This window comes from Brassica rapa, chromosome A06 (assembly GCF_000309985.2).
Source record: "Brassica rapa cultivar Chiifu-401-42 chromosome A06, CAAS_Brap_v3.01, whole genome shotgun sequence".
Lineage (NCBI taxonomy): Eukaryota > Viridiplantae > Streptophyta > Magnoliopsida > Brassicales > Brassicaceae > Brassica > Brassica rapa.
Genome location: NC_024800.2, coordinates 28,550,427 through 28,565,634, shown reverse-complemented (window position 1 = coordinate 28,565,634; position 15,208 = coordinate 28,550,427). Strand labels below are relative to the sequence as shown.

At 37.4% G+C, this 15,208-nt stretch overlaps 3 protein-coding genes across 4 annotated transcripts; all 3 read right to left on the bottom strand.

The window, feature by feature from the left end:
- Positions 1-126: 126 nt before the first annotated feature.
- Positions 127-3,094, bottom strand: LOC103828127 (probable inorganic phosphate transporter 1-3). The gene is made up of 2 exons (XM_009103725.2): positions 2,210-3,094; positions 127-2,147 (listed from the first exon to the last, which is right to left on the bottom strand). The coding sequence occupies exons 1-2, from the start codon at positions 2,608-2,610 to the stop codon at positions 941-943; spliced, it is 1,608 nt and encodes a 535-aa protein (XP_009101973.1). The 5' UTR covers positions 2,611-3,094; the 3' UTR covers positions 127-940.
- A 2,401-nt stretch (positions 3,095-5,495) lies between these two features.
- On the bottom strand, positions 5,496-11,280 carry LOC103827976 (probable inorganic phosphate transporter 1-3). The gene is made up of 3 exons (XM_009103542.2): positions 9,206-11,280; positions 8,403-8,822; positions 5,496-8,262 (listed from the first exon to the last, which is right to left on the bottom strand). The coding sequence occupies exons 2-3, from the start codon at positions 8,801-8,803 to the stop codon at positions 7,095-7,097; spliced, it is 1,569 nt and encodes a 522-aa protein (XP_009101790.1). The 5' UTR covers positions 8,804-8,822; positions 9,206-11,280; the 3' UTR covers positions 5,496-7,094.
- Positions 11,281-11,486: 206 nt separating this feature from the next.
- On the bottom strand, positions 11,487-14,875 carry LOC103827975 (probable inorganic phosphate transporter 1-3). Of its 2 annotated transcripts, XM_009103541.3 has the most exons (3): positions 14,278-14,875; positions 13,306-13,728; positions 11,676-12,852 (listed from the first exon to the last, which is right to left on the bottom strand). In XM_009103541.3, exons 2-3 carry the CDS (start codon positions 13,707-13,709, stop codon positions 11,676-11,678), a joined length of 1,581 nt encoding a protein of 526 aa, XP_009101789.1. In that variant the 5' UTR covers positions 13,710-13,728; positions 14,278-14,875. The 2 variants fall into 2 exon arrangements, with proteins under 2 accessions (XP_033128671.1, XP_009101789.1); XM_033272780.1 differs by lacking the exon at positions 14,278-14,875 and having other exon boundaries at positions 11,487-12,852; positions 13,306-13,709.
- Between the last annotated feature and the right edge of the window lie 333 nt (positions 14,876-15,208).

The following is a 15,208-nucleotide window of genomic DNA, read 5'->3' as shown; positions in this document are numbered from 1 at the left end:
AATCATTTCGGTTATCAGAGTCACCGACTATCTAGGTGGCTAAAGATTGAATCGACTTGAATGCCTCCAAATACCCAGATATTCAATATGTGCACACCTCTATTTACGGATACAATTGATATTTCCTTATATGGAAAAAATTCACTAATGTCAAGGCCTTTTTAATTTTTAATTAATTTTAATTTTATCTTTCATGTATTATTTAGAACAAAAATGTCATTTAATATTAATTAACAATATCTTTATATATTTGTCATTTATTCTTATATACTTTTACATACACATACATATGCACATTGATGTGAGCACCTTATAAGTATTTACCACCACTGAAGTATCTATTTTTTTTTTGAAGTTGAAATATTTTTTTTCTTAATGTTTCTTCCACTACCGACCAAATTGTAGTGAAATGATTTGTCTTAATAGTTTTCTTTTTTTTTCTTGAACTATTATCCGCTTACAAACTATGATATACAACTATTAGTTCGACATGACGATTATCTTAAATTTATAACATGAAAATAAACAAATAATAGTAATTTTTGGTTTTTTCTAAAAAACTAAAAAATCAAACATTCTAACAAAACAAACCAAAATAAAATATTAATTTAAAATAATGGTTATATTTTAGGAGATTAAAAACCAAAAAATAACTTAAAACCGAACCGATATCCAGATTAAACAAATTTAATGTGTTTTTATTAAAAATAACAAAACAAATAATCACATTCCGTGCAAGGCGCGGGTTATTACCTAGTGTTTAGTAAGTATGAAAGAGGTAGACATGTAAATGGAAGTATAAACATAACAATGACCAAGTATCTATTGACCGTATATGGGGACTGATCATATATGGTCACAAAAAAAGTATAGACGTGCATTATTCCAAATATCACATCGCCCATCGCGAAAACCAGAAAAATTGCAAAAGAAAACTTAATTAACATGAACTGGTAGAAAATACGACATTATGACTGCCTAATGATTTCCTGACTTCTGATTCACCGGACAGCTCTTCAAGAGACTTACCCTTGGGCTCAGGGATAAGAAAAGTGAAGAGCATACCAATGAAGTTAATGACACCAAGCATGATGAGAGAATTCTTGACTCCAATGCCCGGTGGATATCCTGCTTCCGTTTTGGTCTTGTCTTGGGGCTGAGCTGCGTATAAAAACCCAAAAGCTCCTACAATGGCTCCAGCCTTTCTTGTAGCGGCTGATATACCATGGCATGTGGACCTTAGCCTAGCCGGGAATATCTCAGCGGGTACAATGAAGGTGGTTGCGTTTGGTCCAAAGTTGGCGAAGAAGAATGTGAGGGAGTACATAACCAAAAATCCAATACGGTTTTCTGGTTTGATCCAGTGGTCGTAAGGGAAGGCAATGGCAAACATAAAGACGGTCATCATGAAAAATCCCATCAGCTGGATAGCAAATCTTCCCATAATTTCAATAAACGCAACTGTGAACCAGTAGCCGGGTACAGTACTACAGAATGCTATGAGAGTTTGTGCTCGAGCAATCATGTAAACCTCGTTGATTCCGTTCATGGTTTCTGCCTTAGGGATCCAACCGATAGCCGAAAAAATATCTTTTTGGAACAAGTTTTGGCTGTAGAAGGCAACGTCAAGCAAGAACCAAGTCGATGTACATCCGAGCAGGGGAAGACCATGCCGTTTGGCGAATTCCTTAGAGAACAAGCAATAGTTTAGTCTGGGGTCTTTAATGAAATCCTCTGCTCTTTCCTCCATCTCAAGATCCACTTGTAGGACCTTGGACATGTCTTGTGTGGCCTGCTTGATGTTCTTGGCCACCAATGCGGTGTAACGAGCAGTTTCGGGCATTTTCATACGCCAATAGTAAGTCAAGGCTGCAGGTAGAGCACCAAACATGACGATGATTCGCCAAATGTAATCTGCTTGAGGAGGCGTCGAGAGAGCCCTGTCGACTGCATAGGACGGAGCTGGGAAATTTTTGTCGAAAATGGAAGAGACTGCTAGTGCCACAAAACCTCCGGCTAAGATACCGACGCCTTGCATGGCGAACACTGCCGCGATAAAAGCTCCACGAGTCTTCTTGTTTGCATATTCAGACATGATGGTGGCAGAAAGAGGGTAGTCACCTCCAATACCGAATCCCAGCCAAAACCTAAATAAAAATTGTTTACATAAATGTTTTTAAAGGAAGACAGTGATATACAAAAATTATACCTGAAGAAGCAGATAGTGGTCATGACACCCTTGGCTTTGTCACCGAAAGACAGACCAGAAGCAACAGAACACAGGATCATCATAATCAAAGTGATACCATACACTTTTTTCCTTCCAAGCTTGTCACCGAGCCATCCGAAAAAGAGTTGACCGGCAAGGGTCCCACAGAGAGCCACACCATTGACTGCAGCCGCGACATGAGGGGGAAGTGAGCCAGGCTTTTCTGACAACGGATTGAAGTAGTAGAGTCGGCCAAGAAGCTTGGTCACCAAGGAGACGCAGAAGAGATCGTAGGCATCAGTAAAGAAACCCATACCGGCGATGACAATCGCCGTGAAATGGTAAAGTTGGGTTTTCGCAAGATCGAGTGCCTTCAGCACTCCTAGTTGTTGTTCGGCCATCTTAAGCTTTGGTCGTCTCTCCTGCTTTCACACATTAAAAGTTAATACTTTTGTATTGATATACTTCGTACAATATTAACGTGGAGACATTCTGATCCCCCCTGTTGGGTAAGAGAACAAAAACTAGTATGATTCTTGGCTTCACGTCTAAAAGAAAGACATTAAAGAAACGAATGTGTTCAATAATGAAACAATATTTTAAATATCTAAACATACATACGCCAAAATGTTGTCGTTTATAAATCGTAAGTTGATTCCCCTACAATTCTATATCCTAACCTTGTCGTTAGCTTGCATGAAGGAGACTGAAGAGAGGTTTTGGGTGCAGAAATGTTGGGGAGTTTATAGAACGCGAATATGAGCGCAGAATCATTTACTGGGTATATTCTTGTTTATAGTTTTGACAACACATTAAGCATATACTCTCTTGTTATTTCTTTATAAGCCTATTTGCTGTTAACAAAACGAACTTAATTTGATAAAATTAATTTCCCAAGCCACTACTATACCCATCCATACTATAATACAAGATACTCATTGGACGGCCGGCTAGTACCACAACTATTCTCACAATTTTTCTCTTTCTTTCAGCATAATTCATGAGCGTTGTCAATAACAATTTGTTATTTATCTGAAAAGGATTACTTCTGTATAATTCTGATGATTATTCGAGTTAAAATTAATGCTACAACGAATTGTTTCACAAAAGTTTATCCTCAAGTCATGACCGGTTTTAGGGGTGTGCGAGGAGTGCTTAAGCACAGGGTCCTAAATTTTGTTCTTAAATTTCTTTAAGATTTAGGGCCCAAAAATTTATAAAAATATCATTATCCAACAAATATGTACAAGGGAAGGGACTGAAGAAAGTTCAGAGTTATGGGTATATCGCTGGGGAAGAAGAAGAAGCCAGAAACACATGTCTTTACCTTGGTGAATTTGTAAATCAAAGATATCTTCAATCCACAAACTTTTAACATGTCATTGTTTTAATTATTTTAAATAATGTCTATATATTTATTTTAATATATAGCACAGGGCCTACGGAAGTCTTGAACCAGGCCTGCCTCAAGTCACTATTTTTGTTTTAAAAAATCGCATTCAGTATTCACATTAATTTGACCTAATGTTCGCTCGTAGCCTGTTTCATTATCAAAACAATCTGCCTCTGTCTTCCTTCTAGAAGATAGTTTTAAACACCAAGATTGATAACTGGTAAGTATGTGTGTGAGTTCGCCCTAAAAAACCTCTCAGGCACAATTCTCGAGAATCCCCTTTGGTCACCGTTTCACGGCGCCGGCGGCGCATCTTCTCGCCGGCGTCGCCTCTGTTTCCTTCCTCCCATGTTTCTCTTCACTCTTGTCTCTGTCTACTTAAGTTTTTTTGGAGTTTTTGTGTTGTCTTTTCTGTGCTCGGCTCCTCCCTCCTTTGAGATGACTCGTATGGCATTCTCTGGCGGTTTGGATACCACCGGAATTGTTTGTTTCTCCGGGGGTTCCCGGTCTACATCTCGTCCAAGCGTTTCCTCCCCTCGCTGCAGCCTCTACCTTGGCTCCTCGCTTGTCTCGTGCAGATCTGCGAGCCCTGTCTCCATCAACGTAACTCAGAGACTCTCAACCGAAGATTTTCGACGGATCTCTTCCTCCCTTCCACCGCAAGTCCTCCTTCCGCCTTTAGGTTCCGGTGACCGAACGTCTGCTGTCTGTGGGACTCCACGCTTGACCCGCCGTTCAGATCTGGAAGCATTTTGGTTGATATGGACAAGCTCACCTCGATTCACAACCACCACCTCCATCCCGACAAGGTCCCGTTTTGAAAGACTCTACTATGGATACGGCGAGGTCCGACGCGCTGACGACAGTTCTGCTCCATCTTCGATAGATGGTGTTGTGAGTCTAGTTGACTCCGGGGAGAATAACTTACCATCATCTGACACGCCGTGCTTCATAACCGGCGACTGCCCCTTCAACTCCGGCAAGAACCCTAAGCTTTCAAGTCTCCCGATCAAGCAGGCGTTCAGTTCAAAGCCGAGAATGTTAATCTTCTGGGCCTGGCCCTGTAAGATCTGTGAATTTGTTATTCATCTTGCTGGCCCACCAAATCTTAAACTCGTGTTTGATGATTTGTTAAGTGTGGCAAAGATGCAAAGGATTTCCGGTGGGTTCACCGGGGCCTTTATCTTGAGCTTAATGCCATATTTCTCTTTTACGAAGAATAGTTTACCGGTGGATTCACTGGGTTGGTCTCTGTCATCACCATACCTCCTTTCTATGAAAGGAGAAGAATTCCCGAACTCGTTGTTGAGTTCAGGTTTCAGCTTCCTCGTCTATGAGAGCTGGTCTTCAACGTCACTATATGTGACTATTTCTATGCCGTCCGACTTTGTCGTGAAGGCTACCCCGACGCATTCAAGCTTCGTCTCGAATCCGCTGTCATCTTCATTTGAAGAATTATCTTGTTTAGTTTACATTGTTGTAGTTTATGTTTTCAATCAAAGAGGATGGTTAATTCCCTCTAATCGTTGTAATCAAGCAGTTTGAAGAGTAATGAAATTAAGTTGTGTTCAAAAAAAGGTAAGTATGTGTGTTGATGCACGAGTGGATGCTGGAGATCGAGCATGAAGGCTGATGATACGACCAAGACTGACGTGACGAAATGGGAGACCAGAGAGATTTCCGAATTCAGAGGAAATGTGGGGATGAAATATGTAAAATCACTAAATAATTCACTCGTGCATCAACACACATACTTACCAGTTCTCAATTCTCTCTAGCATTGATAACTGGTATCTCTTCTTCTTCAATTCTCTCTAGCATCTCTCTAAAAAGGCTTTAGAAAGATTGAATCACGTTTTTGGTGGCCGGCGGTTATCTGCCGTCGGTCACCTCTATGTTTTGTTTTTTTTTGTTTTTTTGCTACCTCTGATCGTACATCGGTAGCACATTCGGCTCCGTCCGGTGCTTCCTCCGATTTGTTTTAATATAGTAGCCTAATATAATATGTAGGTCCATTTTAATTTTCTATAAAACCAATTTAATAGATCAAATCATGATTTCAATGTAGAAAAATGCTGTAAAAATATATAAACAAGTATTAGCAACTGAATTACACAGTAAATTACGTACAAAATCATAGACCATTTTATATTAATAATATTGAACAAGATATAAGAAAATATGTTATAGAGTTATACTATATATTAGGGCTGGACAAAAAAATCTGAATTTGAAGAACCGAATTGAATCCGAAGACCCGAACTGATTCCGATCCGAAAAATGGTACCAAACCCGAATCGAAATTGGATAAATATCCGAATGGATTTATATTTTGGTATCCAGAAAACCAGAACCGAACCGAACGGAACCAAAGTATTTCGAGTAACCAAATGTATCCGAAATAGATTTATATACTTAAATATATTAATTATTTTTAGATTTAATATATAAAGCTATATCCAAAATATATAAGATATTTGGAAGTTGTCCAAAATATTTGAAAATATGTACAAATAGTCAATAATAAATGTCTAAAATACCTAAACAATACTCAAAATAACAAAAGATACTTGAAATATTTATTGATTTTATATCCAAATATTCAAGTTAAACCAGTCTATATGTTAAGTTTGATATTTTGGCATAGATTATTCAAATTTATATGTAATATATTATTAATTTTTGAGAAAATTATATATGAATTTATTTTTTTAAATCATTTAAACGTGTTATATGAACCTGAACTGAACCCGAAAGATTCGACGCAAAGCAGAACCAAAATTTATAAATACCCGAATGGAGTTGAGATCTTTAATTCCGAAAATACAAAATCTGAATAAGCCCGAAGCGAACTCGAATGGATATCCGAACCCCTATATATAACTTTAAATGTAAATAATATATATTTGCATTTTTACTCTAAAATCAAATTAGGTCCATTAAAAAATATACGTCCAAAGTAGACAACTATAATTGTTATAAAATAAAAATTGTGTTATATAAATATTATTTTGAAAATCTGAATATGTAATGGCATATAATCAACCAATAATAAAGGCACCGTCAATAGTAAAAAGTAAAAACTCTCTAAAAGTTCTTAAAAGTTAAAAGAAAATAAATATTTTTATTTAACAAAGTCAACCAACCATTAAAATGATGACAAATTGAAGAAAGAGTACTAAGAAATCAGAAAGAAAAAAATCTGTGCAGATAAGTTCTCACTCTTTTATTTTATCTGTTTTTTCTAAAAAAAATTAATCCTAAGACATTATGTCTAAACCCAATGTTGAAGGTGCTCTAATATTTAAAAGAGTGGGGGAGTTTTCCCACAACTAAAGATGTCCTTTTAGAATACTCGCACGGGACTGCATGATTAAGAATATATTATAACGTATCGTCAAGACTGGAACAAATATAATGAAAACAAAAAACAAACATCGCTTGCAGGAAATAAAAATTTTAAAATACAAATACAGTAGTTTCATCATTTGATTATTTCTCAACCTCCTCAGTCTCCCCGGAAAGTTCTTCAAGGGACTTACCCTTGGGCTCAGGGACAAGGAATGTGAAGAGCATGCCGACGAAGTTAATGACACCAAGCATGATCAATGAGTTCTTGACTCCAATGCCCGGTGGATATCCTGCATCCGTCTTGGTCTTGTCCTGTGGCTGAGCCGCGTATAAGAACCCGAAAGCTCCCACGATGGCCCCAGCCTTACCTGTGGCAGCTGATATTCCATGGCATGTGGACCTTAGCCTAGCCGGGAAGATCTCGGCCGGTACAATAAAGGTGGTTGCATTTGGTCCAAAATTGGCGAAGAAGAAAGTGAGAGAGTACATTACCACGAATCCGATACGGTTGTCTGGTTTAATCCAATGGTCGTAAGGGAAGGCAATGGCAAACATAAAGACTGTCATCATGAAGAATCCCATCAGCTGGATGGCAAATCTTCCCATGATATCAATAAACGCAACCGTGAACCAGTAACCAGGGACAGTACTGCAGAGTGCAATGAGAGTCTGAGCCCTAGCAATCTTGAAAACCTCATGGACGGCGTTCATGGTGGATGCCTTTGGGATCCATCCGATAGCCGAGAAGATATCCTTTTGGAATAAGTTTTGGCTGTAGAAAGCAATGTCAAGCAAGAACCAAGTGGAGGTGCATCCAAGTAGGGGAAGACCATGACGTTTAAGGAATTCCTTGGAAAACAAGCCATAGTTAAGTCGGGGGTCTTTAACGATATCCTCAGCTCTTTCCTCCATCTCAAGCTCCACTTGTAAAACCTTTGACATGTCTTGTGTGGCCTGTTTGATGTTTTTTGCCACAAGAGCGGTGTACCGAGCGGTTTCTGGCATTTTCATTCGCCAGTAGTAGGTCAAGGCTGCGGGTAGAGCACCAAACATGACGATGATTCTCCAGATGTAATCAGCTTCAGGAGGCGTTGAGAGAACCCTGTTGACAGCGTAGGTCGGTGCTGGGAACTTCTTGTCGAATATGGAAGATACTGCAAGTGCCACGAAACCTCCAGCCAAGATACCGATACCTTGCATAGCGAACACGGCCGCGATGAAAGCACCACGAGTCTTCTTGTTAGCGTATTCAGACATAATGGTAGCTGAAAGAGGGTAGTCACCTCCAATACCGAATCCCAGCCAAAACCTAAAGATAAATTACTGGTATGTTAGTATATTTTATTTTTGAAAACATAGATGGTTTTATACTTGACTAAAAATATTTAAAAACATGCATATCCGCTATGAGATTATTAGTAAATCATACATGTATAATTATAATTTTACCTGAAGAAGCAGAGGGTGGTCATGACGCCCTTGGCTTTGTTACCGAATGAGAGACCCGAAGCAACAGAGCACAGAATCATCATGATCAAAGTGATACCATACACTTTTTTCCTTCCAAGCTTGTCACCAAGCCATCCGAAAAAGAGCTGACCAGCAAGGGTCCCACAAAGAGCCACACCATTGACCGCAGCCGCAACATGAGGGGGAAGTGAGCCAGGCTTTTCTGATAGTGGATTGAAGTAGTAGATACGGCCAAGGAGCTTGGTCACCAGAGAGACGCAGAAGAGATCGTAGGCATCGGTAAAGAAACCCATACCGGCAATTACAATCGCTGTGAAATGGTAAAGTTGCGTCTTCGCCACATCGAGTGCCTTGAGCACTCCTAGTTGTGTTTCAGCCATTGGCTTGAGCTCTATGACCCTACAAGGCAAAGAATCCCAAATCAGTTGATCAATTCGTTTGTATAAACCACCAGTTATGAATATATATATGTATGAGAACAAAAAGAGTTCACAAAAAATAATCGTCAGTAAGTTTGTAAAGATTTTGGGACGTTCTGCTTTGTTTGAAAAGTTAAATAAATCATTTGTAAGATTTACGAGATTCTGGTACGTATGTTCTGCTTTGAATGGAAAGAAAACATTATTCAGTTTCTAAAGACCATTGATATATACGTTCGCCTTTTATAGAAGTATTTGACCTCTGTATGGGCCGAAGTAAAAGACCAAAGAATGAAAAAGAAACTAACTGAGGTGGAAAAATCCAACAATAAAACAAATTCGATGGAGGTAAGTAATACTCACCTTAATCAGCTTCGAAGGAGGCTCGGAACTTATACGGAGAGTTGGAGGAATGTATGAGAAAGAGGGAGAAGATATGTAGTGATTTGAATAACTATGGTGGATATTTATAGAGAAGCAGAAGAACAAGCACACGTTAAATAAAAAGGAAAGATTTTCTAAAAAAAGAAAGAGCTGCCAGTAACGTGATTGCCTGCTTCTTCTTGATTGTTTAATTTGCAAGTAATTCATTTGGGTTTGAGTCTATATTTAATATCTTGGTTAGCCGCAAAAAAAAAAAAAGAGAAGGTTTTGTTAAATAATGACATAAAATCAGACCTGCTTATACACCAGGGGTAACACTTGCTGTTTATAATTTCAATAACTATCATTTAAAAACTCTTATTTAAAAAGTTCAAAAAATCTTATTTAAATTTAAGTCTTTTAGTTGTATAAAAAATTTAATCTTTTTTTTTTTTGTGCACCAAATTCTTCATTCATAGTTTAAGTGATTACAAGATTAAAAGCATCATCGTACAAGACACGATGTGCAAGCCAACAGGCTAACTCCCAAGCATATAAAACAGCATAGAACAAGGATAGAGACACAAACTTGTGAAAGTTTGATAAGGCGTTATGCAAGATATCAAAGTTGCCACTTGCGATCCGATCTATAAGAGACTGATACAGCACTTCAAACTCTGCAAATAACGAACGATTAGTCACAGTAACATGTGACGTCGCAACACTATCCCAAATACCTCAATTCATAAATGAAAATTTAAATCTTTTTTAAAAAAGACAGAAATGTGTATTATTAACTTGACAAAGATATTTTGTTCCTACGGAAAATATAATAAGTTTTTCCATTCAGATTTATCTTTCTCACATCTAATTGAATCAGGGCAATATTCAGAGAGGCGCTAAAGATAAATCTTTAACATGCGGTCAAGGCAGCTTTCAGACACTAGACACTGATCAATCCTACCAAATTCATCTTTTTTTGTGTGTTAAAGTCTCTTTTTTTTTTTAATTAAGCGAGCTCACGGCAAGAGAGACATGGAGGAACGTATAAAAGTTGACCAGAGTAGTTTAATAACAAAATATACTTTTTTTACTAGCATTTTCATTAGATAGTATAGATGCGTATATTTTGTCCAAAGGGTTACTCGCTGTACTCCCCTTATTATTTATCGTTTGTGTTGAATTTGGATTAAAATCTATTTTCGTGCCAAAATAAGTCGAGAGGTTAAGAGTCTTCTCATCAAATCGTTCAACTCTTAACAGTTGACATTTGAGGGGTGATGACAATCTGGATACATATAGCCTCGAAGATTGATGAACATTTAGAAAAGTCAAAGTCATTAATAAAAGAAAGCATATTCGAAAACATCGGATATTCGGAAGAACATAGGCATAGTATTTAATTTAATATATAAGTTCATGTCTTAGTGGACTTAGTTGCCAATTGCCATCATATATCGATAGTAAATATTTTAAAGTCAATCGATCCAACTCATACCAAGTACATATCTTTGTGTATATTATATCATTTAATTTGATTTTTAATTGGGTTCTCTTGTAAACTTATTCTGAGATATAAAAAAAAAGCTTTTATGTGGAGACTTCGATCAGCTATGTACAGATTGATGTTCGAATGCTTTCACATGTTCCGTAGGAATGCGAGGTAGACATGTGTAAAAGAAATATCGGCATACTTACATTCTCTGGATTGAGGCATGCATTTGTATCCCTAACTTTTCATTTGGGTACATATAGGGAGATCTACAATTTACTATAATGCATGGCCAAAACTTATTCATTCTTAAATAAACTAGACCAAATAAAATAACACTTAATTTTGTTGTGAATTTCAAAATTTAAAGATAGTATTACCCAACTAATCACTTTAATCACTTATAGTCTCTCAACTCAACTCAACGACAATTAATATAACTGTTCCGTCTATGCCCACTGAAAATACCCAGTGAAAATGCCCTTTTTCGAGCACACGATGGCTTTACCTAATTATCTTTCCCAAATTTTTATCATTTGAAACGAGCGAAACTAATTTTGCAGCAGCTGCAGACAGTTCTACTGTATCACGAGGATTTATATAGGTAATTCTACAGAACCACATTTATGATGAACAGTTATATCTTGAACATTGAGACTGACAAATGGCTCTTTTGCCCCAACTATATCTATATAATTTTGCACTATTTGAGGATTGTATCTTCTTCATCACCATTAATAAATCTTTGGCCAACCAATCAACTAAGAACTTCCACAACTATACCCCCAATTTGTGGAATATTTTTCGTTTATTGCCTTTTATTATCAAAATAAGCAGCGTTAATACATTATGATTTGTTCACACAAGAATATAAGCAACAAATTTTAAAGTAAATCAAATGGACGAAATAACTATAGCATTTTGGTTAAGGCAACCGTATTTAAGGAAACTTTAGTTTCTTCCGGAGCTAACAACCATTTACGAGTCGGTCTCATCATTGACATTCTCACCTGAAAGCTCCTCAAGAGACTTGCCTTTAGATTCAGGTACTAAAAACGTCATGAGCATACCAACAAAGTTGATAACACCAAGCATGATCAACGAGTTCTTGACACCAATACCCGGTGGATATCCTGCATCTGTCTTGGTCTTATCCTTTGACTGAGCTGCGTATAAGAAACCAAACGCGCCCACAATAGCTCCCGCCTTTCCTGCTGCGGCTGATATTCCATGACATGTGGATCTCAACCTAGCTGGGAAGATCTCAGCTGGAACAACAAATGTAGTTGCATTTGGACCGAAATTTGCAAAGAAGAAAGTTAGGGAGTAAATAATGACAAATCCGATGCGATTGTCGGGTTTGATCCAATGATCATAAGGGAAAGCTATAGCGAACATGAACACGGTCATAAAGAAGAATCCCATTAGTTGGATTGCAAATCTTCCCATGATGTCAATAAACGCAACCGTGAACCAGTACCCTGGGACGGTACTGCATAGCGCAATGAGGGTCTGCGCCCTACCGATCTTGTAAACCTCGTGAATGGCATTCATTGTAGCCGCACCAGGGATCCACCCAATGGCAGAAAATATATCTTTTTGAAATAAGTTTTGACTGTAAAATGCAATGTCAAGCAAAAACCAAGTGGAAGTAGTTCCAAGGAGAGGAAGTCCATGGCGTTTAAGGAATTCCTTGGAAAACAAGCCATAGTTAAGCTTTGGATCTTGAACAACCTTTTCAGCAATTTCTTCCTCAGCTTCCAGATCCACCTGCAAGACTTTAGACATGTCTTGTGTAGCTTGTTTGATGTTTTTAGCAACCAAAGCAGTGTAACGAGCAGTTTCGGGCATCTTCATTCGCCAGTAATAGGTCATACCGGCGGGGAGAGCACCCACCATAAGGATGATACGCCATAAGTAATCAGCTTGAGGTACGGTCGAGCCAACAGGGTCTACACTGTAGATAGGTGATGGGAATTGATGATCAAAAATGCTCGAGAATATTAGCGCAACGATGCCTCCAGCCATGATCCCAAATCCTTGCATAGCAAACACGGCCGCGATGAACGCACCACGAGTCTTCTTGTTTGCATACTCAGACATGATCGTTGCTGAGAGTGGATAGTCACCTCCAATACCAACTCCAAGCCAAAACCTTTTTTCCAAAGTTGCCAAAAATGCACAATTCACATCAATACAATTGTTTTGTCGTCTCAAAAAACACTAATTGTCTTCATACGACATTTATTTCTTTTCATTATAACATTTTTTTCAAATGAATTTAGATATAAATAAAAACGTTTACACTCGAGTGTGTTTGAAATTTATATATAACTATATTTTAATAAATAATAATACATCATATTATAATGTCTGTTAAAACTATTATTAACTTATCAATACAATATCCATACTTAAAAGGAAAAAGTGATCCGATTTCCCCATTTATTTACTAGACAAACTGGTAAGAACTAAATCGAAATTTCAAAAAGAAATTGCAAAATGAATTTAAATATTCAAACAGTTCTTTTTTTTTGTAAATCAGATGGATATATAATTTAAAGAATCCATAAGTTTTTTAGTTATAGCTAAATTACTTAAAAGGTACCTGAAAAAGCAAAGAGTGGTCATGACACCTTTGGGACTATTTCCAAATGAAAGACCGGATGCGACAGAGCAAACGACCATCATAATCAAAGTGATTCCATAAACTTTTTTCCGGCCTAGTTTGTCTCCAAGCCACCCAAAGAAAAGTTGACCCATAAGTGTCCCACATAGAGCCACACCATTGACTGCGGCCGCCACTTCTGGTGGCAGTGTTCCCGGCTTAGCTGCTCCGTTCTTGTGGTAGTAGATGCGGCCTAACAGCTTTGTGACCAATGAGATACAAAAAAGATCGTAGGCATCGGTGAAGAAACCCATTCCGGCGATAACAATAGCCGTGAAATGGTACAGCTGTGTCTTAGCTACATCGAGTGCTTTGAGCACTCCTAGCTGCTGATTATCAGCCATTTGCCTTCTTCAAGATTATCTACAAAGGCAAAAAACAAACATTACAGCAAATATATATACATATAGTTAATATATATTGCACGTTCCATTGGAAGACAGAGGATTTAACGTTTGTGGCATAAGAATTGACGATAATCCAGTTGAAACGTCTCTAGATATTTTAATGTTTATGTTTTCTAAGATCTTTTTTTTGAAACACTTTTTTTTTTTTGAAACACATGTTTTCTAAGATCTGATTTGTTTTTTTGTAACTCGGTGGTCCGGACCCAAAAACCCGACTTTATGTAAAATACCCCATGTTTCCACACTTGTGCAGTGGCAGTTTTCGAACTCGGTGAGCTTAGCGCTTTTCAATCCCTTGTGCCACCCGACCACGTCCATGTGAGCTCTAAGATCTGATTTGTTCTGTACGAACTCGACAATCCATCTACTTGATCGTAGACTTTAGTAACAGTAATTTGAGCATGGACTTAAGGAAAAGTAGTTTGAGCGGCAGAACACTTAGTGGTAACTTGTAAAAATTATATACAGAAAAAGAAAATCCACAACACTCGTGAAATCAACTAACCTTTATGCTTCTGATGAGGCTCCTGGGTTGTCGGGTTTTAAGAGCGACTGAAGAAAGATATGCTTAGAACTTTTGAGGTGAATAGTCTGACTTTAAGATATCTCAAAGTTAGAAAATGCGAATGCTACTTATAGACCAAATTACATCTCAAAGTCAACGTACGTAACTACATATCGGAATCTAAAGAAGCATATACTCTATTAGAGCAAGAGCATTAGAGGTTCAAGAGGGAGGTTCACACGTTTTACGAGAAAAAAAAATATATTAAAAAAGCAAAAGTGATGAACTCACCCCTTCTCACCTCTTCTGCATGATACCCTCTCTCCTAAAGTTCATCACTGTAGCGCGGGCCCCACGACACGTGGCGGCCCGCGATTGGTCAATTTTTTTTTTTTAAAAAAAAAAAAAAAAAAAATCAAAATGAAAAAAAGAAAAACTTTAATAATAAAAAATTAAGAAGGTGAACCCCAAAGGGGGGTTCACTGATGCTCATGCTCTTAGGTTTCATTTGTGAACCCTTCACTCGGGTTGTGCTAAAACCCTCCTCTTGTTGCAAACTTTCTCAAACTTATGAGTGAAAACTCATACTTGTACCATTTATGCATTTTAATATGAAAGCCTTTTACAAAAAAAAAAAGAAAGAAGCATATACTCCATCTTATTTGTGTTTAATAAATTGTATTACAATAAAAGCCTCAATAATACGTAATGATAATGAAACTATTCTCGTATGAACTAAACCGCTTCAATCGTTTACTATATATATGTCATAGTCAGCATATATATTATGATATATTGATATAGTTTTATGACCGATTACTGCATTGTTTTTTATGGTATGATAAATAGTCTTAAATTCATGAGATATATATATATATATCTTGTATGTATATCTTTCTTGTTAGTTTTTTTATAAATTGTATTATAATAA

Coding starts and splice junctions, on each gene's coding strand:
- LOC103828127 (XM_009103725.2), bottom strand. CDS start 2,610: ATGGCCGAACAACAACTAGGAGTGCTGAAGGCACTCGATCTTGCGAAA. Junction 2,148..2,209: donor ACCACTATCTGCTTCTTCAG/GTATAATTTTTG, acceptor ATTTTTATTTAG/GTTTTGGCTGGGATTCGGTA.
- LOC103827976 (XM_009103542.2), bottom strand. CDS start 8,803: ATGGCTGAAACACAACTAGGAGTGCTCAAGGCACTCGATGTGGCGAAG. Junction 8,263..8,402: donor ACCACCCTCTGCTTCTTCAG/GTAAAATTATAA, acceptor ATTTATCTTTAG/GTTTTGGCTGGGATTCGGTA.
- LOC103827975 (XM_009103541.3), bottom strand. CDS start 13,709: ATGGCTGATAATCAGCAGCTAGGAGTGCTCAAAGCACTCGATGTAGCT. Junction 12,853..13,305: donor ACCACTCTTTGCTTTTTCAG/GTACCTTTTAAG, acceptor TTTGGAAAAAAG/GTTTTGGCTTGGAGTTGGTA.